Consider the following 27,012-nt stretch of genomic DNA (forward strand, 5'->3'; position numbering starts at 1 on the left):
CTGTGTTATCTTTGAAGAATTTAGATAACAATGAGATTTATCCGAGATGTTTAAGTAAATTAAAAGAGAAGTTATATATAACATTTTGTCGTCAGATTTCGTTAGTTTCATGTTTACTTAAAAAAGTAGGGTGACAAACTTTTTAGTTTATAGTTTTAATGAACACAAAATTAAAACAAGTCATGAAAAAGTTTTCTGGAAAATTTCAAGTCAAAATATGTAATAGGAAAAAGGTTATGTGACTTTATAGACGAGTGGCACTTCCCCAAAAACGCTTATTTCTCGAGATCACGGTGTGGTGAATGGCTAATTTTGGCCTTACTTTAGGTTTTTGATGGTGCTGAAAACGAAAATGAGGTTTATTTTGAATTTTAGATAGGAGGACATTGTCAAAATCGCAATTTTACCCAACAATATCAAAAAATGATATAGGTTTTTTTTTTAATTAAAAGATGCACTATTTTTTTCTATAAAACATTTTGTTCTTTGTACTCTATATTTTAACATAAAATTGATTAAAAAGCTAAATTTCAAATTTTGTCACTCAACTTTTGCGGTTGAACTTTGCAATTCAGGAACCTGCACCTTTTACTTTAAACATTTCGTAACTTTTATTACAATAAGACAGAAAGATTGAAGCATGTCCCATTGTCTTCAAAAGGTGAGAAATATATACTGTAAAAATTTCAGAAAAAAATATTAAAATGGAACAGAGTTGTAACGCAATAAAACGTGATTTCATTTTTTTATTTTTAGGGTAAAATTGCGATTTTGACAACGTTTCCCCCACGTAAAACTCAAAATAATCATAATTTTCGTTTCCAGCACCATCAAAAACATAGAGTATTACCAAAATTAGCAATTCACTACACCGTGGTCAGTATTTTGAGAAATAAGCGTTTTTTTTGGGTGTGCCGCTCGTATATAAAATCTCATAACTTTTTTCCTATTGCAAATTTTGACTTAAAATTTTCTAAAAAACGTCTTTATGAATTGCGTTTTACGCTGTACTTAAACTGCCGTCAAACGGTCGTGCACTATAATGCCGTTAGCAGCTATGACGTCAGTTTTATGTTGCGTTTTACGGCATTTTCTTCGGCTGCCGTTCGCTTGGAGGCTGGCAATCTTAGTATCAATTATTTCTGATAAAGAATTTATTAATATTAGAAAATTTTCTTATAAACGAAAAAGAAAACAAAGTGAAGTATTGAAACATATTTTAATTATGGGCAATGATAAATACATAATTAAACTAGTCTTTATTTATTGTAAAACCTGTTGTAAACTAAGAAAAAAAAATAATTATTCGCGGTGTGCAAGTACTTGGAAGGGAAACGAGAAACGACCGTGCGCGAGTCGCGGAGAAATATTGCAACTATCTTAAATAATTCATATTGTCAATTGAAATTGTCAAATTGACGTATATTTCATACCTTCTGTCATTGAAGCAGAAAAATTATATATTTCCACAATATTGATGTGATATGCAATTATTATATAAAGGTAAATTTAATTAATTGTATTTTGCTTGCAGTACTGCATTTTAATAACTAATTTTATTTACTACATACACTTGTTTACGTTTGCATAACATAACCTGCATCTTATTTTTTCTTCTTAATATTTTTTTGGATTACGGCCTTGACAATTATCCAGCAACCAGGACTAATATAATTGGCCAATATAATTAAAAGTGCGAATAAAAGTACAGAGCGTAGAAATAGAGGTCGCTTTGCCGAACTTGCACGGTCCCAATAGAAATTTAATCCTTTCTTTGGAATGGAACCCTGGATTTATTTGGAAATGTTTTGGGGTTCCTTTTCTTTTTTTTTTGGTGGTACTATTGCTGTCAGTGATTGTGCTGAGTTTGAATTGACGTTATTTCTAACGCATTTCCATCTAACGATGCCCTGAATCGTACATGTACTGGGCAATCTTCTTTTAATGTCCAAGACTGCCGAATGTTTTTTCCACCGCTCTTGAACTTCCTTCCACCATGATTGCATGCATAAATAAGTTGATAATAGATTAAAGAGCTTTCTATCGGCCTCTTAATTTTACTGCTTGCAATAGTACGTGCATCTCGTTTCCAAAACGTGGTAAATGTACTTTCTCCAAGTTACGGGATGGCGTGATTTGCATCGGCAAATGAGGAAAATGTATCGCCAACTTTTAACATCATTGACATACCAATACTTAACCTAACTAAAAGTACCAATATTTATAAAACGAACGGACGCTCAATAATCACACTTGCCTAATTCATTCAAGTTTTCCAAATTCAAACTCATTATTCCCACAATAATTAACAATTAGTTACAAATATAACGCTTGTAACTGTATACTGAGACGGGCACTATAATAAAATAAGATAGAAGAATCGTCAACTCGTGCATTAACTCACCACGTGTATACGTGCTGAACTGCAAGTGAAAGCGAACGGCAGCCGAAGAAAATGCCGTCAAACGCATCATACGAATGACGTCATAGCTGTTAACGGCATTATAGTGCAAGACCGTTTGACGGCAGTTTAAGTACAGCGTATATTTTATTGCTGTGTTGGTTAAAATTATAAACTAAAAAAGTTTGTTACTCATCTTTTTTAAGTAAACATGAAACTAACGAAATCTGACCACAAAATGTTTAAAAATTAACAACTCCTCTTTTAACTGGTTTAAACATTTTGGATAAATCACATTGTTGTCTAAATACTTCAAAGATGACACAGTAAAATTTTCAGTAGGAAATATTTACAGCGACCGAAGATACAGCGAGGTAAATTTAAAAAATCATCAAAATTGATTTTTCGCATTTTTGCATAAAATTTGATTTTTGAACATGTTCCACCAATTCTAAAAAAAAAAAACTTCATATTTGGATTCAGCGACCTCAAAAACATAAAGAATGACCAAAATTGGTCATTCGCCTTAAAGTTGATTTTCGTGGTCGGTACAACGTAATTTTAGGGGTTGCTGCCGCTCGCCTATTAGAAAATATGCTAAAAATCTAATGCTTGCCACTAACACTTTTCAAACTATAAGGAGAAATCACCTCAAAGGAGAAATCAAATAATGGTGTAGTCCTAATAAACAATTAAGGTGAAGAATAAATATATAGGGTGAGGCAGATAACTGGCCTATTAGAAATATCTCGAGAACTAAAGGCAACAGAATCATGAAAATTGGATTGAAGCGGTTTTGAAGGATGATCTATTAAATGAAAATATTTTCATCTCTTTTCAACTTCCGGTTATACCGGAAGTTGCTTATAACTTCGTTTTTTTAAATAGGACATTTGTATATTTTTACATTTTTGAATTCTCTTCGATGTCTTCTTTCTTAAAATATGAGGTTTTGTAATATTATACAGGGTATTTTAAAAGATATTTACGTTTTTTTATTAATTTCGTAGCAATATTCACACCCTGTAGAATTGTAATGGTTTGACATTAAAAACTCTGCTTACGTTTAAGTGATTTTTAATATAGTCTACTATTGTTAAGAATCATTAGTATAGCTAATTTTGAAATTTTAGTATACAGGGTTGGTCGAAACTCGGAATGAATGTTTTCTTAAATGAAACACCCTGTATTTTAGTATTGTAATGAAATGATATTTTATGGTACTTTTTTATTTTATAAGTATTCTCCATACCTAATTGCTTTAATTTGTGAGTTTTTGGCGATTCAAGCTAAACATTAACTGCAACAAAAAATACGTAAAATTTTATTAGGTTGGCCGTGAAAAAATTCAGTCACAAATAATTTTTCAGAAATACATACATATTAATCCAGACTGATCCTTAAAATTACCAATAATGGTTTAGCAATCAAAATACCTACGTAGTTAAGATTGTTGGTGCGATTAACAATTAAGCACAAATTAAAGCAGTTAAGTATAGGGAATGCTTAAGAAATAAAAAAGTACCATAAAATATCACTTCATTACAATACTAAAATACAGGGTGTTCCATTTAAGAAAACTCAGAAAATACTCATTCCGAGTTTCGACCAACCCTGTATACTGAAATTAAAAATTTAGCTATACTAATGATTCTTAACAATAGTAGACTATATTAAAAATCATTTGAACGTAAGTAGAGTTTTAGATGTCAAACTACTACAATTGTACAGGGTGTGAATGTTGCTACGAAATTAATAAAAAAACGTAATTATCTTTTAAAATACCCTGTATAACATTACAAAACCTCATATTTTAAGAAAGAAGACATCGAAGAGAATTCAAAAATCTAAAAATATACAGGGTGTCCCATTTAAAAAAACGAAGTTATAAGCAACTTCCGGTATAACCGAAAGTAGCAAATAGATGAAAATATTTTCATTAACCCTTAAGTACTAACATCTTAAATCAATGGCGCAAACACTAACTAACCGCCTGACAGACGGGTTTCACATTTTACTGGTTATTTTTCTTTTGTTAAATATTATAATGCAAAAAAATATTTCGATGACTTACTGAAAGTATTACTTATCTAAAAAACACAGTAATTGATCTAGTTTTTCTGTATTTATTAAAATACAAAACATTATAACAAGAATGGCAGGATTGTTTGTGTAACTTTTTATTCCTGAAAAAAAGTGTGATAAAAATGAAACAAATTAAAGAATCTTGATAAAAATTTATAATCGAGTTAAACAAAGAGTAATAAACATGAAAATAAAATTTTTTTTAAAAAATATTAAAACAAAAAAAAACTGACAGGCACTAAAATTTGTACAGTGTAGCAATGGTAGTCAGTGGCAACATTTTCATCACAAATTGATCCCACTTCGCTTACGTCGTCTTCTACCTCATCAAGTCATTTCAAAAGAGTTTCCTCATAGTCTTTATCCCCTTATTTGAACTTTTTGACGAACTGGGGCACATTATGTTTAATGACGAACTGGGCACAAACACTAACACCCCGTCTATTAGACGGAAATCACACTTTGAGTCTAAATATTTTTCGAATAACAACCTGCATCAAATTGCCGAATTCAATACTAGTAAATAACAACCCAACTTGAAAAGTCATAAACGGATGACCTTCAAATTTTTCTAGGAAGGGAAATATCCCACTTTCAACAAACGATGCCGTCTGAGAGACGGTGTGTTAGTACTTAAGGGTTAAATAGATGACTCTTCAAAACTTCTTAATTGAAATTTTCATTATTATGTTGCCTTCTCGAGATATTTCTAATAGGTCCTTTATTTGCCTCACCCTGTATATTACTATATAACATTTTCTTCATTCTCAGAATACCGAATGAATTCCTAAAGTATGTACGACAAGATCTGACCAAACAACGATTAAAGTGATTTAAAAAATAATAGAACAAGAAATAATATCACAAGGATGGAGATCAAGCACCCTAATACTATCTTCAAAAAGACACGGATCCGGAGAATTAGACAGGAATTAATATATATTAAACACAACATTAAAATAAACAACCAAAGTGATAACAAATAAACTTGATGAAATTATAACATTAGCTGAAGAACAACAAGGTTTTAGGTCGGAAAGACCATGCACCAACGTTATACAGTATGTCCCTGTAAGTTGTATCCATATGGAGAACTTTTTTATTATTAATTTTACGAAAAAAAGTTATTCTTTATAAAAAGCTCTGCATAGTCCAAAACCTAAGATTTAACCATCAAATATCAAATTTTTTGAATATTATACGAGGTATGTCAAAAAGTTTGAATTTCACTCAAGAGTAAAGTAGCTTTATTTTTCACAATATTGAAAATTGCTATTATGAAAAGTTGTTTGGAATTAAAAACTATATTCTAATATGCAATTACATCCTTCTAATTGAAAAAAATTTTTTTTTTTAATTATGGATAACGATCATTATTTTTTCAGTTATTTCAATTCTGATAACTCTTTTATTATTAATTTTACGAAAAAAAGTGATTCTTAATAAAAAGTTCTGGATGGTCTAAAACTTAAAATACAACCACCTTATATCAAATTTTATCAATTTTATACGAGGTATGTCAAAAAAGATAAATTTAGATCAAAAGTAAAGTACCTTTATACTTCAGAATATTTCAATTAGAAGGATGTAATTACATACTTAAAAATAGTTTTTAATTCTAAATAACTTTTCATAATAACAATTTTTGATATTGTGAAAAATAAACGTATTTTACTCTTGAGCGAAATTCATATTTTTTGACATACCTCGTATAAAATTGATAAAATTTCACATAAGATGGTTGTATTTTAGATTTTATATTATGCAGAACGTTTTATTAAGAATCACTTTTTTTCGTAAAATTAATAATAAAAGAGTTATCTGAATTAAAATAACTGAAAATAATGTTAGTTATCCATAATTTTTCAAAAAAAAAATTTTCAATTAGAAGGATGTAATTGCATACTTTAATACAGTTTTTAATTCCAAACAACTTTTCATAATAGCAATTTTCAATATTGTGAAAAATAAAGCTACTTTACTCTTGAGTGAAATTCAAACTTTTTGACATACCTCGTATAATATTCAAAAAATTTGATATTTGATGGTTAAATCTTAGGTTTTGGACCATGCAGAGCTTTTTATAAAGAATAACTTTTTTTCGTAAAATTAATAATAAAAAAGTTTTCCATATGGATACAACTTACAGGGACATACTGTATTTATAATGAGGTAAGTGCAAGATAAATCATTAGAATACAACAAACCGACATATTTATAATCCATAAGGAAAAATTTCCTGTAAATGGCTGTATACCATTAATTACAAAAATTGAAGAAAAAATTCTGTGTAAAAGGTATATTTATTTAAAACCCCAAAAAAGAGCTACATTAAAAAACAGAACATTTTCGCTCTAAAGAGAGCATCATCAGTGTTCTAAGCCTAAAATAAGTACAACCATAATTAGTGAAGACAAGAGTAAAAAATTTTAAAGGTTGACCAAGATAAACTTGTTTAATATATAATACGCCAATGTAAGACTTCTGGTCGGCATTTTAAGGGTTTTAACCCATGTATTTTTGGTGGCTTAGCATGTAAAGCTTGTAATTATAACCTAATTTTTTATCTTGGTCAACCTTTAAAAATTTTTACTCTTGTCTTCACTAATTATGGTTGTACTTATTTTAGGCTTAGAACACTGATTATGCTCTCTTTGGAGCGAAAACGTTCTGTGATTTAATGTAGCCCTTTATTGGGGTTTTAAATAAAATACCTTTTACAAAGAAGATTTTTTTTCTTCAATTTTCGACATATTTATGTTTCGTGAATCTTAAGAAGGCATTTGAGAGTGTCCAAATTAAAGGACTTATCCATTTTATTGTGCGCAAGAGAGATACTTGTATCTACCAGAACAACACAATAAAAGTAAAAGTAGAAGAAGAACTAACTGACCCAATTAAAGCTGGCAATGGGATAACAGGGGGATTCCCTGAATCATATATTGTTCAAGCTAATTATGAATAAAATAATAAAAAAGTAAGAACTAAAAAAATGATACCAAATGGGAGAAAAATAATCTGCTATGCAGACGATGCACTACTAATCTCTCAAAGTGAAGATCATTTACAACGTATGCTGCACCAATTTAATATAATTGCCAGAAAATTTAACATGTTAATTTCCCCAAAAAAGACTAAATGTATGGTTATATTATCAGAAAATCTATAAAGATGTAAATTAGGACTGGAGGGTCGACAATATAACAAGTGATGGAGTTTAAATATCTAGGCATCACACTGTCTAGCTACGGAAAATTCGAAACAGAAGTAGAAGATGTAGAGAATAGAGCAAACAGAGCCCGCAAGTTGCCTGAATAAAACAATCTGGAGAAATACAAATGTCGGGTTGACATTTTATTTGTCATCAGAAATGAAAGGCAGAATTTGCAAAACAGTCATCAGACCAATAATGACATACGCCGCAGAAACACGACCTGACACAGAGAGGACAGAAGGCATGCTAGAAATAGCAGAGATAATAATCATTCGAAAATTCGATGGTCAGATACTATGAGACAAAGCTAGAAGTACAGATATACGACGGAGATGCAAGGTAGAAACATTAAGAGCCGGGTAAGTCACAGAAGAGTAAAATGGAACGACCACATAAGCCTAATGACAACAAATAGAGTAGTAAAGACGGCGAGAGACGGTTCCCCAATAGGAAGAGATCAATGAGAAGACCACGAAAATGATAACTTACTGGAGGTACATTGAAAAAACAAACAGTTCAAACAGAAGAACATTTTCTTTGTAAAAGGTCTTGATCTTATTAATAATGGTGGATCCAAACGTCACCTTTATACCAATACCCAAGAAAACAATTTTAAGAGTAAAAAAGTAAGGTCTCAATAATATGCTTCTTGTTATTCTAGTTCCACGACCGTTATGGATCATTGGATATCATGTTGATAGCTACCATATTCGCTATCCTAAGTTTATTGATGACCCAGCCACTTTTTCAGGGCTGTTTTCTCAAGAAGTACCTTTTGGTACTCACCTGATTGACCACAGACGTTCAGATACAATTAGCCTCTCTTTGTAAATTCAATGAAGTCAACTTTACTAAAGCAACAAGACATTTACTCAAGACACACTACACATAATCTGATTGCGAAATCAACTGTACCATGACAAAGGCCTTAGTTGTCGAGGAATTTAAGCCAAATTAAGTATACTCCATTTGGTTTCTCCTTCGCGTCTTTAATTTTATTAAATAAAAAACTGTTTTGCATCTTGTGCTTTCACTTGGAGCTATTATAGGTCTGGATCCCGCGTATGAAAAAAAAGTTGATTAATAGCAAACTGAAAATTTGTTAATAGCTTAAGGGTGTCTAGTCGGACAAACTTTGATATATGGGAACACTGGAACAGGGGAAGTTTTAATTGTGGAACAGGTTAAAAAATTGGAACGATCAGACCACGAAAACGGCACATGTATTTTGTCCGACAGAACAGACTTAAACTCTCCGAACAGAGATTAAACTCTCATGCAAAAATCAGATTGCTATTTATCACCAAATGGGCGTTTTAATGAGTGGAACATGTAGAATATGTCAAATGACAGGAATTATGACAGGTGATAAATAGCAGTCTGATTTTTGCATGAGAGTTTAATCTCTGTTCGGAGAGTTTAAGTTTGTTCTGTCGGACAAAATAAATGTGCCGTTTTCGTGGTCTGTCCGTTCCAAATTTTTAACCTGTTCCACAATTAAAACTGCCCCTGTTACAGTGTTCCCATATATCAAAGTTTATCCGACTAGGCACCCTTAAGCTTTTAACAAATTTTCAGCTTGCTATTAATCAACTTTTTTTCCATACGCGGGATTCAGACCTATTACCTCACAAACCACATTAGAGAGATACTTTTCATTATAAACAATGAAATACGTTTAAAAGTAAATGCAGTATTCTTACCTGATTATCCTCGCTGCCACTGGCTATAAAATCTTGATTAACTCCACCGAAGGTGGAGTGTATTGTAAAATGTCCCTGAGTTACTCCCTGATATCTTCTTACCAGACATCTATCGTTTAAATCCCATAGATGAACACCCTGAGTGGCGACGTTCAAGAGAGCCAATCTGTCTTTCTTATCGACGGTGAAAGACATTATTGGGTGATCTTCTTGAATACTGAAAATTGGAAAACAGTCATCAATTATTATTAAAATCGTATATTAGTGAAAGATTGTTTAGAATAAAATATGAAGATTGTTATTCTAACTTGGGAATAATAAGTGTTGGAGTACTCCAAGGAAGCATTTTAGGCCCATTAACCTTATCTGCTGCATATATACGATATACCGGTACACAACCACAACTGATATGTTTGCTGATAGTACAAATAAATTAGATGTCAGGCTAAAATGGAAAGAACACATGAAACATCAAATATAGATAATTTTACTGGTTCTTTGGAAGAAAATCGAAATTGTCAGTACATAATAAGCTCGTGATATACAGGGTGTAACAAAAATACAGGTCATAAATTTAATCACATATTCTGGGACCAAAAATAGTTCGATTGAACCTGACTTACCTTAGTGCAAATGTGCACATAAAAAAGTTACAGCCCTTTGAAGTTAAAAAATGAAAATAGATTTTTTCCAATATATCGAAAACTATTACAGATTTTTTATTGAAATTGGACATGAGACATTCTTATGGCAGTAGCATTTAAATAAAAAATTATAGTGAAATTTGGACACCCCATAAAAACTTTATGGGGGTTTTGTTCCTTTAAACTTTTGTGTACGTTCCAATCAAATTATGATTGTAGTATCATTAGCTAAACACAATGTTTTTAAAAAATTTTTACCTCTTAATACTTTTTCGAAAAGTCAGTTTTTATCGAGAAATTCTTAATAAATTTGTCAAATCCACCACAATTTGTATATGGTTAAGTACGTTTATGGAGACTTTGTAATAATATGAAAATTTATTTATGATTTACATTTTTAGGTATGTTTTGAACCATATTAAAAAAGAAGCCACATCTCGATAGAAGGTGCCTTCTCGAAATACAAAGAGGTAAAAAGTTTTAAAAACACTGTGTTTAACTAATGGTACTGCAGTAATAGTTTAATTGGAACGTACACAAACATTTGAGGGGTTTAAAGGGACAAAACCCTCATGAAATTTTTATATAAACATATTAAAAAGAATCCCCAACTCGATAAAAACTACCTTATCGAAAAAATACTAAGAGGCAAAAAAGTTTTAAAAATATTGAATTTAACTAATGGTACCACAACAGTAATTTAATTGGGACGTACACAAAAGTTTGGGGGGGCTTAAGGGAACAAAACCCCCATAAAATTTTTATGGGGTGCACAAATTTCACTATGTGTGTGTGTGTGAAAATGGCTTGGATGCGGGTCTGTTAGCCATAGATTTTTATTTTACTTTTACCGCAATTTATTAGTTTTGTTATATTTATACGTATTTCACTTAAATGACTATATTTGTTTCTTTCAAGTAGAATTATTCTTTAAGATGTTCCTACCATATGGTACGGGAGCCCAAGCGGGGATTTTTGCAGTTACTCGAGCGCGTCAGATTAGCATATGGGAGAAACCTGGTACCCTGCAGATGTACCTCTACCATATATTGGCTCTTAACACAGGGGAGTTCATTAAAGGGGGCCCGAAAAAAAAATCTATCCTTAAAAAAAAACTCGAAATTGTCAGATTAAGATAAGGTAAGTTAAGTATACATACAAAAGAGTGTATATTTCAAAAATCTGACGATTTGAGCCGGGCGTAAGGAAATGGGTGAGTCCCAAAGTTTCACAAGAAAAAAGCGAATATTTCGCGAAATGAATGACAGATCGAAAAACTAAAAAATATGTGCCCAATATTTTTTTAAAAATCTATCGAATGATACCAAACACGACTTCCCACGGAGAGGGGTGGGGGGTAAATTTAATATTTTAAATACGAATCCCGCGATATTTCGCGAAATGAACATCAGATCGAAAAACTGTAAAATACACTTATTCAATATTTTTGAAAAATCTATCGAATGGTACCAAACACGACTCCCATGGATGTGGGGTGGGGGGTTACTTTAAAATCTTAAATAGGAGCCCTCATTTTTTATTGCAGATTTGGATTCCTTACGTAAAAATAAGTAACTTTTATTCGAAACATTTTTTCGAATTATGCATAGATGGCGTTATAATCGGAAAAAATGATTGTTGGAAATGGAAAATTAAATTAAAAAATGGCAAGCGCCCACTAAAATGGAAAACTTTACTTAACTTTTTTTGGTTTTAGGACATACTCTTCACAACCCAATAGGTCCCAAAAGCGCTCGAGTGACTGCACATTTAGCATACTTTGCTCCCCTACCATATACAATATAAGAATGCAACTTGTCCATTTTCAATAAAAAATCTCTAATAGTTTTCGATATATTCGAAAAAATCGATTTTCATTTTGTAACTTCAAAGGGCTGTAACTTTTTTTATGTGCATATTTTGTACTAAGGTAAGTTAGGTTCATTCGAACTATTTTTGGTCCCAGAATATGTGATTTAATTTATGACCTGTATTTTTGTTACACCCTGTATAATGAAAATTTTAGACTATTTAATTTCAGTTCAATATTTATCTTTCACTTACATTTGCTGATCAGTCATTTCTTCGAAAATGTAGCCTCTTATTCTATGATGAGTATCTGAAGCTAATACAGTTTTACCATCCTGACGACACCACAAGCCGTTTACTCTGACGCCTTCCCAAGAGTCCAAAACGTTTCCTTTCAAATCACATTGATAAAAATGTCCTCGTACACCTCCAACCTGCAAATAACAAACATTTTTAGATGATAATCATCAATAATTAATAGTTTTTAAAGAAATGAGAAGTCCCAGATCAGTAAATCTGAAAACCTCTCGTGGAACCAATTTCTGGTTACATCCTTTATCTCTGCCTTTTACAATTTATAAGGCAAGGAGACGACGAATAAAGGAAACGAATGGGACTCTACAATATGCAGTCACATTTCGTCTACTCGTCTAGGAATAATTCCAACGGAAGTTGGTTCCGTGTACTCAAAATATGAGTGAAATGAAAAACTAAAAACAGCTTATGTTTCATTTCGGTTCAATCATCCCCTTACGTACGTTTCAGTCTCCCCAGACCTCATCAGATCACGTATATGTGGTAGGATCTATTTGGTGATCATGTAGCCCCTCTGATGAGGTCTGGGAGACTGAAACTTACGTAAGGGGAATTATTGATCAATTCTGAACAAAAATGAAACATAAGATGTCTTTCTTTTTAATTGTTTTTATTTTAATATACACTGGGGTGCAAAATTAACCGGTCACCTTAAAAATGGGTCATTTTTGATGCCTCGAATTTCCTAAACCTATTGTCCGATTTAATTGATTTTTTAATATGTTATAGCCTCATTCTTTAACAATATTGCTGTAATAATATTGTTGCTAAACAAGTAAATTTTCATTATATACCGGGTGTACCAATAAAACTGTTTTTTCTCAATGTTCGCATCACCCTGTGGAATATTCTAGTATTTATAAAATACTCAAATTAAAACTCAACTATAGCCTCAGGTTTTCTCGGCATTCTGTTTTTTGATTCATTCGCTTATGTTGGACCATAAAAAAGTTAGATACTTTCACAATTATTATCCATGTTTTTCATCAACACAGGGTGTGTTTCAATAAGTATGGCAAACTTCAAGGGATTCCTACATGAAAAAATAATGACAGTTTGTTTTATAAACCTATGTCCGCAAATGCTTCGTTTCTGAGATAGTGTTGAAATTTTTCTTACAAACTGACGATTTATTTATTGCTTTAAAACCGGCTGAGTTAGTTATTGTTCACTTTTTGACATACAAGTAAGAATTTAATATTCACCATTGGCGCGCATACGGGTAATAAGAGCCGTCATATTACCCGTATGCGCGCCAATGGTGAATATTAAATTCTTAATTGTATGTTAAAAAATGTGCAATAACTACGTCTTAAAACCCACCAAATTTAATTTGCATATTTCAACCGGTTTGAAAGCAATAAATAAACCGTCAGTTTATAAGAAAAATTTCAAGAGATTCAACACCCTCTATCTCAGAAACGAATCATTTGCGAATATACCATTTATACATACAGCAAACTGTCCTTATTTTTTCATGCAGAATTACCCCTTAAAGTTTGCCATACTTATTTAAAAAAAACACCCTGCATTGATGAAAATCATGGCTAGTTGTTAAAGTACCTAACTTTTTTATGGTCTGATGTAAGCGAAAGAATCAAAAAATAAAATGTTGAGAAAACATGAGGCTATAGTTGGATTTTATTTTACTATTTTATAAATGCTAGAATATTCCACAAGGTGATGCTAACTTTGATAAAAAAATCACGCACCCCAGTGTATTTTGCAGTAATCAGGGCTTTTAAATAATCTATATACACAATACCATTTGCAGTCCCTTTCAAATCCAAAGATATGTTTACATTACAGATCCTATAGTTTTGATTTTCAGAATTTTCACGTTTTACTTGCCAAATAAAAAAAATAAAATGTTAAAATACTTACGACAAATTTGGTTCCGTCTTTATTCCAGGCACAGCATACGAGAGCATCTTCTTGCGATTGTGTGACTTTAAGGAAGTTTTCGGTTTCTATATTCCATAGCCACACTTCTGGACTATCATCGGGACCACACGCAATAAGATGAGTAGAATCCGGATTCCACGATATGTACGCAGCACCTTAAATGCAGAAAGGAAAAGATAGAACTTTCGTTAACTCAATATCATTGGCTCAATGTACCAGCTATTCAGTCGTGTGATGGATGACCGAAGTTAAGTTTAACGTTTGAGTTAAAGTTAAGATAACTCTCAGGAATAACGTGCTCATAACTGTATAGGTAAAATTTGGTGTGATGTATCGCTCCCAGTTATGAAATAGTTATATCATCAACGTTATATTAGAAAGAAGTTTTGAGGAACAAATTTTGAAGTAACAAAGAGAACCTTATGTACAAATAGTACAAGTTGGAGTGAGCGCGAGAGATTGTTCCGAACATACCCGTCGTCGGCTACTGCCGATGACCGAACAGCAAACAGCTGTTTGGGTTCCTTGGTGTTTCTAAGTTGCTTTCAAACGGTAGATAGAAACAGGGTTGCCAGATTGGTGTATTTTCCCAAAATTTTGAGTTAATTTGAAAGCGTCTATTGAAATTTCTCTAAGCAGAAATTGTAGTGGGATTTTTTGGGGGCGGAAAATTATGGATGATTTTAAGGGGTCATGGTAAATTAAATTTGCGAATGTACATAGAACTGTATATTATACTCCCATATAATCGAAGACGATAGGAACTATGAATTATTTCCATGGCCCTCGTTGATATTGTAGTATGAATTTTGCTTTACTGTTCTCTTCATTTGACTAATAATTTATTAAAATGCGGCAACAATTTAAATTTGGGGACTTTGGGGTATTTGAGCTTCAATTTCAGGGAATTTCAGTTTCTAAGTGGGGGATTTATAAAATATCATCTGGCAACTCTGGATAGAAAGCTCAGTAGGTACTTAAAATAAAATTTCAACTTATATCGCTCGATTTGATTTTTGTATAATTTTTAAAATTGTATTACCCTTCTATTCTTAATTATTAAATTACTAGCTTCTAAATTCACTTGATTTCTGTCTAAAAACAAGTCAAAAGATGAACCTAACCTTGCATAACTACAGAGTTATCTCATAACTTGAGGTTTAACGTCGCGTTATAAAGTGACCAGATAACTCAAGAGCTGTCAAGAAATAACGCAAATAGTTAAGTATGATACATCACACCAATTCGATGGTTATAACATAACTACAGGATAACTTTACGTTAACGATAACTTCGGTCATCCATCACAGGGCAGATTATCTTAACAGAAATAAATATTACTCAGGGACTCGCATAACCAATTGAACCAATTGAACGTTGTAATTTTTCATCATGTATAGTCAGTTTGACAACATTGTGTGAATACCAAGTCCTCTGAGATATCAACAGAACCGTAATTTAGTCCAGACAAATTAATATACTATTCTAGCAACAAAAATTATATAAACCAAATACCGTTTCAAAAATGATGTGCAGAATAATTTTGAATTCGGTTTAGCTATCTGGGATCCCATATCTGGGATCATTAATCACAAACACTGGGTTACTACAGGAAGAAATAAGACGTAGATGTGATCTAGCAAAAGTCGCCACAGCCAAAATGACCACAATATGGAAGGACTGTCAGATTTCAAGAGCGTTAAAGATGAGGTTGATCAACTGCTTAATATTCCCAATACTGACCTACGGATGTGAATCTTTACCCCAGGCTGTGGGTGAAAAAACGTGATATAATTCAGGAATTTTTGAAACCTATCAGGTGTTGTAAAGGACGATGCCAGGAATAACTTCTACTAAAATGTAACCAAAAATATTGTGCGCTTTTTTTAATTGCGATTTTCATTTGTTAAATTTGCAATTTTTATTGATTTTTAATTTTGTAGCTTAGGATATTGATTTTAGAGAAAAACTTTTTAATAGAAAGTTGTAGTAAATTAAAAAACCTACAATTTGAGCTATGGTAAGTTTAACTTCGTTAATTGGTTATTGCAAAACAGCCTGCGAAAAGTCCAAAATGGCCGTTTTTTACAATTGCATTATTTATTGTATAAATAATTTTTTTTATTTTTTAAAGCTTTAAAATGAAGATCTTATAAAAAAATTGTAAAGCCAGATTAACGAATTTGTTGCTTAGATATTATAAATTGTTTATCCCAAGAGGTCAAATGTCGAAGGCTATAACTTTTTGAAAAAAAATCGTAGAAAGTTGGTGAAACATCCAATCTCCTTCTAAAGAGTTGTATTTTCATATTCTGATGTAAATAAATGCGAAAAACATTTTTAAACCTCTTAATTTTTGGATTTGAAAATAAGGGGGCAAATTTCGTTATAAACATTTAGAGCTGAAGCGGCCCTGTACATCCTATGAGTTTTTAACTTACATATTATTGTTGCTGAAGATGAAACGAAGATTTATAAAAAAATAAAAAATTTCTACGACCAACTGAAGCCGAGATAATTTTTGGGGTTTGAAAATAAGGGGGCAAATTTCGTTATAAACATTTAGAACTGAAGCGGCCCTGTATATCCTATGAGTTTCTAACTTATAGATTATTGTTGCTAAAGACGAAACGAAGATTTATAAAAAAAAATAAAATTATCTACAACCAACTGAAGCCGAGAAAATTGTTTTTTTTTTAAATCATAGTGCCTTTATTTATAACAATTAAGAAATTATTTTACAGTAATTGACTAAAGAAAGACTTATATTATCTTAAAATAAAAATTATTATAAAATATAATTACATTTAATTATTAAAAATTATTTTTTAAATCGGTGCTTTTGCAAGCGGCTGAATTTTGCAAATCGCCCGGTTCGCTTCAAATCCGCGCGCTCGAAAATTTTTTAAACTTGTATTAAATTTTGACAGAAAACAATTTAATAATATTACCATTATAATATACAGTCTATTTACCACTGTATTTGTTTTTCTTGATAAACTTTTATATGTGAAATCCAAAAAGAATAGTCACTACAAGAAGAAAAAGTTTTATATTGTATATTATAGTAAGAAGTAACATTATTATTATTATATTTATATAACAATGAAAAAATTAAAAATATAGTTATATATTTCATATATATGTATCATTTTTGTAATATTATTTCTTCAGATATGAAATTTCACATTTAAAAAAAGTTTATCAAGAAAAACAAATACAGTGGTAAATAGACTGTATATTATAATGGTAATATTAATAAATTGTTTTCTGTCAAAATTTAATACAAGTTACGTAAAAATTTTCCGACCGCTCGGATTTGAAGCTAGCCGGGCGATTTGCAAAATTCGGCCGCTCGCAAAAGCACCGATTTTAAAAATAATTTTTAATAATTAAATGTAATTATATTTCATAATAATTTTTATTTTAAGATAACATAAGTCTTTCTTTATTCAATGACTGTAAAATAATTTCTTAATTGTTATAAATAAAGGCACTACGACTTGAGAAAAAAAAACAATTATCTTGGCTTCAGTTGGTTGTAGAAAATTTTTATTTTTTTATAAATCTTCGTTTTGTCTTCAGCAACAATAATCTGTAAGTTAGAAACTCATAGGATGTACAGGGCCGCTTCAGCTCTAAATGTTTATAACGAAATTTGCCCCCTTATTTTCAATCCCAAAAATTAGCTCGGCTTCAGTTGGTCGTAGAAATATTTTATTTTTTTATAAATCTTTGTTTCATCTTCAGCAACAATAATCTGTAAGTTAAAAACTCATAGGATGTACAGGGCCGCTTCAGCTCTAAATGTTTATAACGAAATTTGCCCCCTTATTTTCAAACCCAAAAATGAGAGATTTAAAAATGTTTTACGCATTTATTTACATCAGAATATGAAAATATAACTCTTTAGAATGAGATTAGATGTTTCACCAACCCTCTACGATTTTTTTTTTTTTCAAAAAGTTATAGCCTTCGACATTTGACCTCTTGGGATAAATAATTTATAATATTGTCACGGTCCCAGGCCGGCTCTGTCCACAACAGAAGCTGTCGCGACGAACTGTCTGCGGGTGAGAGAAGCGTGTCTACCTAATTTGATTTATGATGTTCCATCCTTTTCTGGTATATTCCATTTCAACATAACAATTGCTTTCCAACTAATGTTTACCTTTTTTTGATGTTTCTGGAACTCAGTAGAAATTGTATGTAACTATATAAACAGACATTTTTAGAATTAGGCAGTCAGTTAATATATTCGACGCGATATATTGTTTTATTGTTTGATCGGGTTGCTGAAATGTATGTATTTTTAAAGTAGATAAGTCGTATTTGTAAATAAATTAAATGTTAGAAAGTGTAAAATAAATTAGATATTGTTGTTAAATAAGTGTTAATTGTAAGTGTTATAAATAAACAATTTCAAGTAAGTCTTTATTTATTTAATAATAATTAAAAGTCAATTCGCGTAATATTTCCTAAAAACGTAACAAAATGGTGCAGAAGTGAGGATACTTGAAATACATAAATTTAACGTAAATTTTCGGTTTAAATAGAGTGTGGAACTTTTAAAAATAAATAAAATATAAATCGTAATAAATAAAGTGTGTGACAATGTCTTCACAACATAAGAAAATCACTGAATTGATCGTTAAGGAGCTCCGCAACCAGTTAGAAGAGAGAGACATGGACACTACTGGGAAAAAGGCTGATCTAGTCGAACGTCTAAAGAACGCTCTTCAAGAAGAGGGTCAAGATCCAGAAACCTATTTGTTTGAAGACAAGCATGCTGCTGTGATCTCGTCGATTTCGAAGGTTTCGACAGACATTACATCGTTGGAGAACAAAGTTTCAACAGAGATTACATCGTTAGAGAACAAAGTCTCTAGTGAAATCTCCCAAGTTTCGACAGACATTGCATCGTTAGAGAACAAAGTTTCCGGAGACATTACATCATTAGAAAAAAAAGTTTCTAGTGACATTTCGAAAGTTTCGGGTGATATTTCATCCCTTGAAAGCAAGATGACTAACGAGATCTCTGCTAGCATCTCTAAAGTCACTTCGGATTTTGACGACAAGATATCGTCCATAAAATCTACTTTTGAAGAAAAGATCAAGGAAATAGAAAAGAAAATGGAGGAAACGGAAAAAGTAGACAAAGGTATGGAACCCATCTTAACAGACATTAAAAATGATGAAACCAAATACAAATTGGAGCCACGGTCGATAGTTGAAGGGAGTGTAGGTCATGCTCGTGTTAAGGTGCCAAATTTCGACGGAAAGTCATCATGGAACAACTACATGAAACAGTTCGAATCGGCGGCCAGAGCGAACGGATGGTCCGAAAAAGAAAAAGCTGTAAACCTCACTATTGCTCTTCGAGGCGACGCTTTGGATGTCCTCCAGACCATAGCCGTAGAGGAGACAGATGACTTCGAGCAGCTTAAAAAGAGACTGAATATGCGATACGGGCACGAACATTTAGAGCATGTCTATCAGTCGCAGTTTAAAAATCGAAGACAAAAGAAAGATGAAGCTCTTCAAGAATACGAGGTCGATATTGCCAGGTTGGTACGATATGCATATCCAACAGCTCCAAGACATGATGGAAAAGTTGGCTGTTCAAACATTTATTGATGGCCTTCGTGATCATGAAATGCAAAGAACACTGCGATTAGCTCGTCACAAGACGTTGGTCGATGTATTGTCCGCGGCCCTCGAGTTCGAATCAGCTACGCAGGCCTCTGGTGAGTACAGTGCAGTTCGAACTGTGAAAGAAGAAGAGGATGAAGACAAACTTGACCAGCTGGTAAATATGATGAAAGGCTTTACATCGAAGAAAACGAAGACCATGAATTGCTGCAATTGTGGTGAAAAGGGGCACGCACGGAGGTTAAGGAAGAACGCAAATCAAGAAACTCGCCAGCAGAAAATAAGAGAGCGCACAGACCCTAGGGGGGGCAGCCTCGACTCAGAACTACTCTAAAGACCATCTCATACTAATAGCTTCTTTGAAATGTCGTGAAGATAGTGTATATGTAGATGGAGAAATAAATGGTAAAAAGTATACATTGTTGGTGGATACCGGAGCGACCAGGACCATTATACGACCGTCAGTTATAAACAGCCGTAAGAAACTCTTACCAACGAGGTTGCGACTGCGGACTGCCACAGGTGAAAATGCCAACACCCACGGAGAAATCCAGATACAATTAGGGATTGGAGCAGAAAAGTTCGTCCATACTGTCATAGTTGCAGACATCGAAGAAGATGTTATATTAGGAATGGACGTAATGAATTTGCATGGATTTCAATTGGATTTTAAGAACAGGGTAATCAAAGTTGGCAACGAGGAGGTATTTCTTCATCCACATGATGACAGCACTATGCTAGCAGCTATTAGAGAAGATACAGTTGTGCCTGCGAGGAGTGAAACGATCATCGTAGCGCGGCTACAGGGAATTGTAGAAGAAGGAACGCCTGTTATGATGGAGCCATGGAACCACGACGAGGAGGTTGGCCGAGGAATCATAATTGGAAAGGAATTGGTTACTTCTGCTAAAGAAATTCCCGTGAGATTGATTAATGTCAATGACTACCCGGTGACCATCAAGAAGGAGACAAAAGTAGGAACTTGTGTACCCGTGACGTCCATAATCCGTCAGACAACAACATCAGATAATTCCAACGACAAGTTCGACCAAATGGTTGCAGTTGCAGGCCAATCTCTGAATCAAGTGGAGAAAAGGAAATTAAGGGAATTTCTTAGGCAATATCGTGACATATTCGTACCGAAAGGAGGAAAGACAGGAAGAACGACAGTTGTCAAACATAAAATTGACACTGGTACCGCTAGGCCAATTCGTCAATCAGCTCGACGATTACCACAGGCGAAGAGAGAGGAAGCTGAAAGGATTGTTCAAGAAATGAAGAAAGACGGGGTGATAGAAACTTCTACGAGCCCATGGGTCTCTCCGGTGGTCCTGGTCAAGAAGAAAGATGGAACTACGAGGTTCTGTGTGGACTACCGTTTGTTGAACAATGTTACCAAGAAAGATAGTTATCCTCTGCCTCGGATCGACGACACGTTGGACACATTGGCTGGAAGTAAATTGTTTTCTACGTTGGACTTGAAGTCTGGATATTGGCAGGTAGAGATGGATCCAGTGGACAAAGAGAAGACGGCCTTTACGACAGGATCTGGATTATGGGAATTCAACGTTATGCCGTTTGGACTCTGTAACGCTCCTGCGACATTTGAGAGGCTTATGGAAAATGTGTTGAGAGGGTTATCTTGGAAGACGTGCCTGGTGTATTTAGACGACATAATCGTTTTGGGGGAGACGTTTGAAGACCACCTGAAGAATTTAGAAGACGTTTTTAATCGACTTAAAGCTGCCCAGTTAATGTTAAACCCCAAGAAATGCCAGCTATTTCAAAGTAAAGTCAATTATTTAGGCCATATAGTCAGCAAAGAAGGAGTGGCCGTGGATAAAAGAAAAATCGATTCCATTAAGGAATGGCCTGAACCAACTGATAAACATCAAGTGAGAAGTTTTCTGGGACTATGTACTTACTACCGGAGATTCATTAAGAAGTTTGCAGATATTGCTAAGCCATTAACGCGACTTACAGAGGAAGCAAGGGATTATTGCTGGGATGGAGACTGCCAAACGGCTTTTGAAACTTTGAAGAGGCATTTAATTACAGCGCCAATATTAGGGTATCCACTGCCAGAAGGAGAGTTCATCTTAGATACGGATGCAAGCAATGTGGGAATTGGAGGAGTGCTGTCGCAGATCCAAGGAGGACAGGAACGAGTCCTTGGATATTTTAGTAAAGTGCTTTCAAAACCTGAACGAAATTATTGCGTCACGAGAAGAGAACTTCTAGCAGTAGTAAAATCAGTGGAACACTTCTATCAATACCTCTACGGAAGGAAGTTTCTAATCCGAACCGACCATGCCGCCCTTAAATGGTTAATGCAGTTTAAGAATCCAGAGGGTCAGATAGCAAGATGGATTGAACGACTTCAAGAATATGATTTCAAGATCGAGCATCGGGCCGGAGTTAGCCACAGAAACGCTGATTCTCTATCTAGAAGACCGTGTCCAGCAGAATGTTCCCATTGCAACAAAACAGAGTCGAAGGAAGCAGCAGTACTAAGAACAACAGTGGTCAACGACGAGTGGACGCCTACCAAGATCAAGGAAGAACAAGAAAAAGATCCAGTTTTACAGAAGATTCGAAAATGGAAAGAAGAAAATCGTCGACCATCTTGGCAAGAAATATCAAGCCTAGGCTCAGTAGTTAAGACGTATTGGGCCCAGTGGGACTCATTTATCTTGGAAGACAGCTTGCTTAAACGAGTAATAGAAAATGATGATGGTTCGGTGAGGAGAACACAGTTGGTGATTCCAAAGAGCAGGGTAGCCGAAGTACTTCGTCAGTTACACGACAGTCCATGGCATTTTGGTGTAAAGAAGACCCTTCACAGAATTCGGGAACGATTTTATTGGATGAAGAGTTCCGACGATGTGAAGGACTGGTGTAAGAAATGTACTACCTGTGCTACAAGTAACGGGCCCTACCGGAAAAGAAAGGCTCCTATGAGACAGTACAATGTTGGAAGTCCGTTTGAAAGAATAGCTTTGGATATTGCCGGGCCATTTCCAGAAAGTGACAATGGATGCAAATACATGTTGGTGGTAATGGATTACTTCACGAAGTGGGTGGAGATCTTCGCAATTCCAGACCAGAAGGCCGCCACTATTGCAGATGTGTTAATCAAAGACTGCATCAGCCGATTTGGAGTACCTCTGGAGATCCATAGTGACCAAGGAAGGAACTTTGAGAGCGATCTATTTCAAGGAATCTGTGATAAACTAGGCATGAAGAAGACAAGAACCACGGCCTATCACCCGCAATCGGATGGAATGGTGGAGCGTATGAATAGGACAGTTGGCAAGTATTTGACAAAGATGGTGTCCAATCATCAACGAGACTGGGACCAGTACCTTCCGTTCTTCGCAATGGCCTATAGATCTGCTGTTAATGAATCAACTGGCCAAACACCAGCAAAAGTCCTATTTGGACGTGAGATGCGTCTACCCTGTGATCTAGAGTTTGGATGTCGACCTGGAGAAGATGTTGCTGGTGAGGATTACGTGAATGAATTGCGAAGAAGATGGACGATATACATGAGTTGGTCCGTTCTAATCTTCAGATCGCTAGCGACCGAATGAAGAAACGATACGATACCCAAGCCGAGAGGGGATGTTTCAAGGAGAACGACAAAGTCTGGCTTTATAATCCAAAGAAGCGAACAGGTTGCTCTCCCAAGTTGCAGCAGTTCTGGGAAGGTCCGTACCTCATTGTCAAGAAAATCAATGACGTTATCTACCGAATAAGCAAGATTCCTAGGGGAAAGCCGATGATAGTCCACCATAACCGGTTGGCGCCGTACGAGGGAGACCACGACGTAGATGAAGAAGTGGAAGTCAACCAAGTTCGAGAAATACCTGACCTTACCTTTGAAGAGTTCATGGGTGCCTACGGAGGTACCGGTAAAGCAAGACATGGTGTTACCAATGAAGAAAAGCGAGATCTACTCGCACTTCCCGATGACTATTCACTGGCCCATACCATCCCGGCCAGTATCAAAGACGCACGAGGGTTGGCATTCGCCTTCCGAAGGAAGTTTGGTCGAGTTGCAGAACTTCAATGCCAACTGCCAGCTCCTGGCAAAGCATTGAAACTCCAAGATGCATCACGTTACCTATTCTATCTGGTAACAAAAGACACTGTCCATGACCAACCTACCTACCAAGATGTATGGGATGCATTAATTCAATTGAGAGAGCACGTGTTGGAGTCCGACGTGCAAAAGTTAGCCATGCCAAAGTTAGAATGCCGCCAATTAGACTGGAGAGTTATCCGAAATATGGTAGAAGAAATTTTTAAAGACACCGAGGTCCGGGTGTTAGTCTGTTGCAATCCGCATAGTTACTGGTGCGGAGCGAAGACCGTCCCCTGTCACTTTTATACAACTGGGAGTTGTAAAAGAGGGTCCAGTTGCAGATACCAGCATCCAGTTCCAGTCCCGACAAGGTTCCAGGAGGAACCATCTTTTGAGGAGGGGGCAATGTCACGGTCCCAGGCCGGCTCTGTCCACAACAGAAGCTGTCGCGACGAACTGTCTGCGGGTGAGAGAAGCGTGTCTACCTAATTTGATTTATGATGTTCCATCCTTTTCTGGTATATTCCATTTCAACATAACAATTGCTTTCCAACTAATGTTTACCTTTTTTTGATGTTTCTGGAACTCAGTAGAAATTGTATGTAACTATATAAACAGACATTTTTAGAATTAGGCAGTCAGTTAATATATTCGACGCGATATATTGTTTTATTGTTTGATCGGGTTGCTGAAATGTATGTATTTTTAAAGTAGATAAGTCGTATTTGTAAATAAATTAAATGTTAGAAAGTGTAAAATAAATTAGATATTGTTGTTAAATAAGTGTTAATTGTAAGTGTTATAAATAAACAATTTCAAGTAAGTCTTTATTTATTTAATAATAATTAAAAGTCAATTCGCGTAATATTTCCTAAAAACGTAACAATATCTAAGCAACAAATTCGTTAATCTGGCTTTACAATTTTTTTTATGTTTGGAATTGAAAGATCTTCATTTTAAAGCTTTAAAAAATCGCAGGCTGTTTTGCAATAACCAATTAACGAAATTAAACTTACCATAGCTCAAATTGTAGGTTTTTTAATTTACTACAACTTTCTATTAAAAAGTTTTTCTCTAAAATCAATATCCTAAGCTACAAAATTAAAAATCAATAAAAATTGCAAATTTAACAAATGAAAATCGCAATTTAAAAAAAAGCGCACAATATTTTTGGTTACATTTTAGTAGAAGTTATTCCTGGCATCGTCCTTTACAACACCTGATAGGTTTCAAAAATTCCTGAATTATATCCTGAAATCGACCTATTTTTCACCCACAGCCTGGGGTATCTTGGACCCTGGGAAATTCGGAAAGAAGAAAGATAGACGCCACTGAAATGTTCTGTTGGAGACGAATGCTACGAATTCCTTGAACCGACCATAGGACAAATAATTCAATTTTAAGAGAGTAAAAGTTAGCCAACGACTCTCCAGTAAAGTCCATCTCCAACAATTAAATATAAAAACAAGCTGAAAATGCGAGCATTATCATAACGAAAACTTTGTTTATTTACGTATTTTAATTCGTAATATGTAAAATTGCTATTATGAAAAGTAGTTTAGAATTAAAAATTATGTTTTAATGTGCAATTATATCATTCTAATTTAAATGTTATGAACTATAAAGGTTGTTTACTCTTGATCGAAATTTATATTTTTATATACCTCGTATAAAATTAATAAAACTTTATATAATATGTTGGTTGCATCATAAATCTTAGAACATGAATAACTTTTTATGAAGAATAAATTTTCTTCGTCAAATTAAAAATAAGAGTTATAAATGAAAATGTTGTTGGTATCCATAATTTGAGAAAAATCTTCAAATATTTTTTTTCCATTAGAATTGCACATATCAGACCATAATTTTTTATACCAAACAATATTATTTCATATACTGTCTTTTCGTTAAACTCAGACACAACTGGCAAGTGATTTTAGTCAATAATCAAAAAAAAAATAATTACTAATTAGTTAATAATTACTAAATAATTAGTAATTTTGCCAATTTTGTTTTCTTGATTGTTTTCAATCACGAAAAAAGACTTTTTCTTGATTGTTTTTGGACAGGTTTTCTGTTTTCCTTTAACGGTCTCAGCCTTTTTGTCTCTAAAGAACTGATGTACATATTCTTCTTTTGTTATTATTTCTGCAGTATCAAATCTTCGTTTAACTTTCTTTTTTACGCTAGTTTGAACTATCTTTTCCAGAAGCATATGCTCAAACACTTTCCCTGGTGTTTCTTGCCCAACAGAAAGTTCGGTGATTTGACACCTTTGTAATGGACTGGAGGATTGGCCAGTGATTTGATGCTCTTTTAATAGAGTGATAGATGATGAACCAGCGATCCCTTGGTTGCAAGTCACTGTCAACCATACCCTGATCAAACTAAGGTAGTAAGTGGTAATAGTGTCACATGTCACACTATACCCATGTTTCACTGTCACAGAAACCCCACATTGTGAAAATCTGTGGGGTTACTGTGACATGCCTAAAAAAATAATAGATAAAGACAATTAGGCCAATAAGTTTAAATGTTTAAAATAAGTTATGCAATACTATGCAGAGAAAAAATCATAATTAAATACAAATAATTTTGAAGAAATCCAAAATCTGGACTAATATATCAGAATTTTAAGTTTGAATTAAAATACATACATAAATAAATACTATGATTTTAACCTAAAAAACAGAAGGGACTGAAACAATTTTTTTTAAATAATCTGTTGAAATGCAATAGAAGTGTAATATAACATCATATGTAAAATACAAGCACAATATAAATTAGTATTTAATGTTGTCACACTAATCCTAGGTGACCCTATTATTTATTATAATTTTTGTGTCTTTGGATTTGTCTTCCTCGGGAGTAAGATAATAAAGTATCTATTATAACATTTTTATAATTCACTTGATCTATTTGTCACCGTGATTTGTAATTATGTCCGAGATGTCACGTACACAGAGCGATGATAGCTTCGTTGGTAGAGCATTGGACCAGAGATCAAGAGGTCCCGGGTTCAAATCCCGGACGATTCATATTCTTTTTTTTTTATTTTTGGTATTGTTTTAATAATTTTTTTTTAAAGCGGTAGGTAAGTATTAGAGTTAGTTTAATATTTGAATAAAATACAAATGAACTGTTTAGTATATTTATTTCGTTGAAATTATATAATAGAAGTATAACTTCTTCCGTGC

The 27,012-nt window shown here is 33.6% G+C and overlaps 1 protein-coding gene across 1 annotated transcript in view; it reads right to left on the bottom strand.

Moving 5' to 3' along the window:
* LOC114341794 (WD repeat-containing protein 26) overlaps window positions 1-27,012 on the bottom strand; it is an 84,386-nt gene that overhangs the window by 18,093 nt on the left and 39,281 nt on the right. Inside the window, exons 6-8 of the mRNA XM_050651799.1 lie at window positions 14,056-14,231; window positions 12,112-12,290; window positions 9,404-9,620 (exon numbers count right to left, since the gene is read on the bottom strand). Coding sequence (XP_050507756.1) covers window positions 9,404-9,620; window positions 12,112-12,290; window positions 14,056-14,231 — 572 coding nt within the window. The remainder of the gene's footprint in view (window positions 1-9,403; window positions 9,621-12,111; window positions 12,291-14,055; window positions 14,232-27,012) is intronic.

Source organism: Diabrotica virgifera, chromosome 5 (genome assembly GCF_917563875.1).
Source record: "Diabrotica virgifera virgifera chromosome 5, PGI_DIABVI_V3a".
NCBI lineage: Eukaryota > Metazoa > Arthropoda > Insecta > Coleoptera > Chrysomelidae > Diabrotica > Diabrotica virgifera.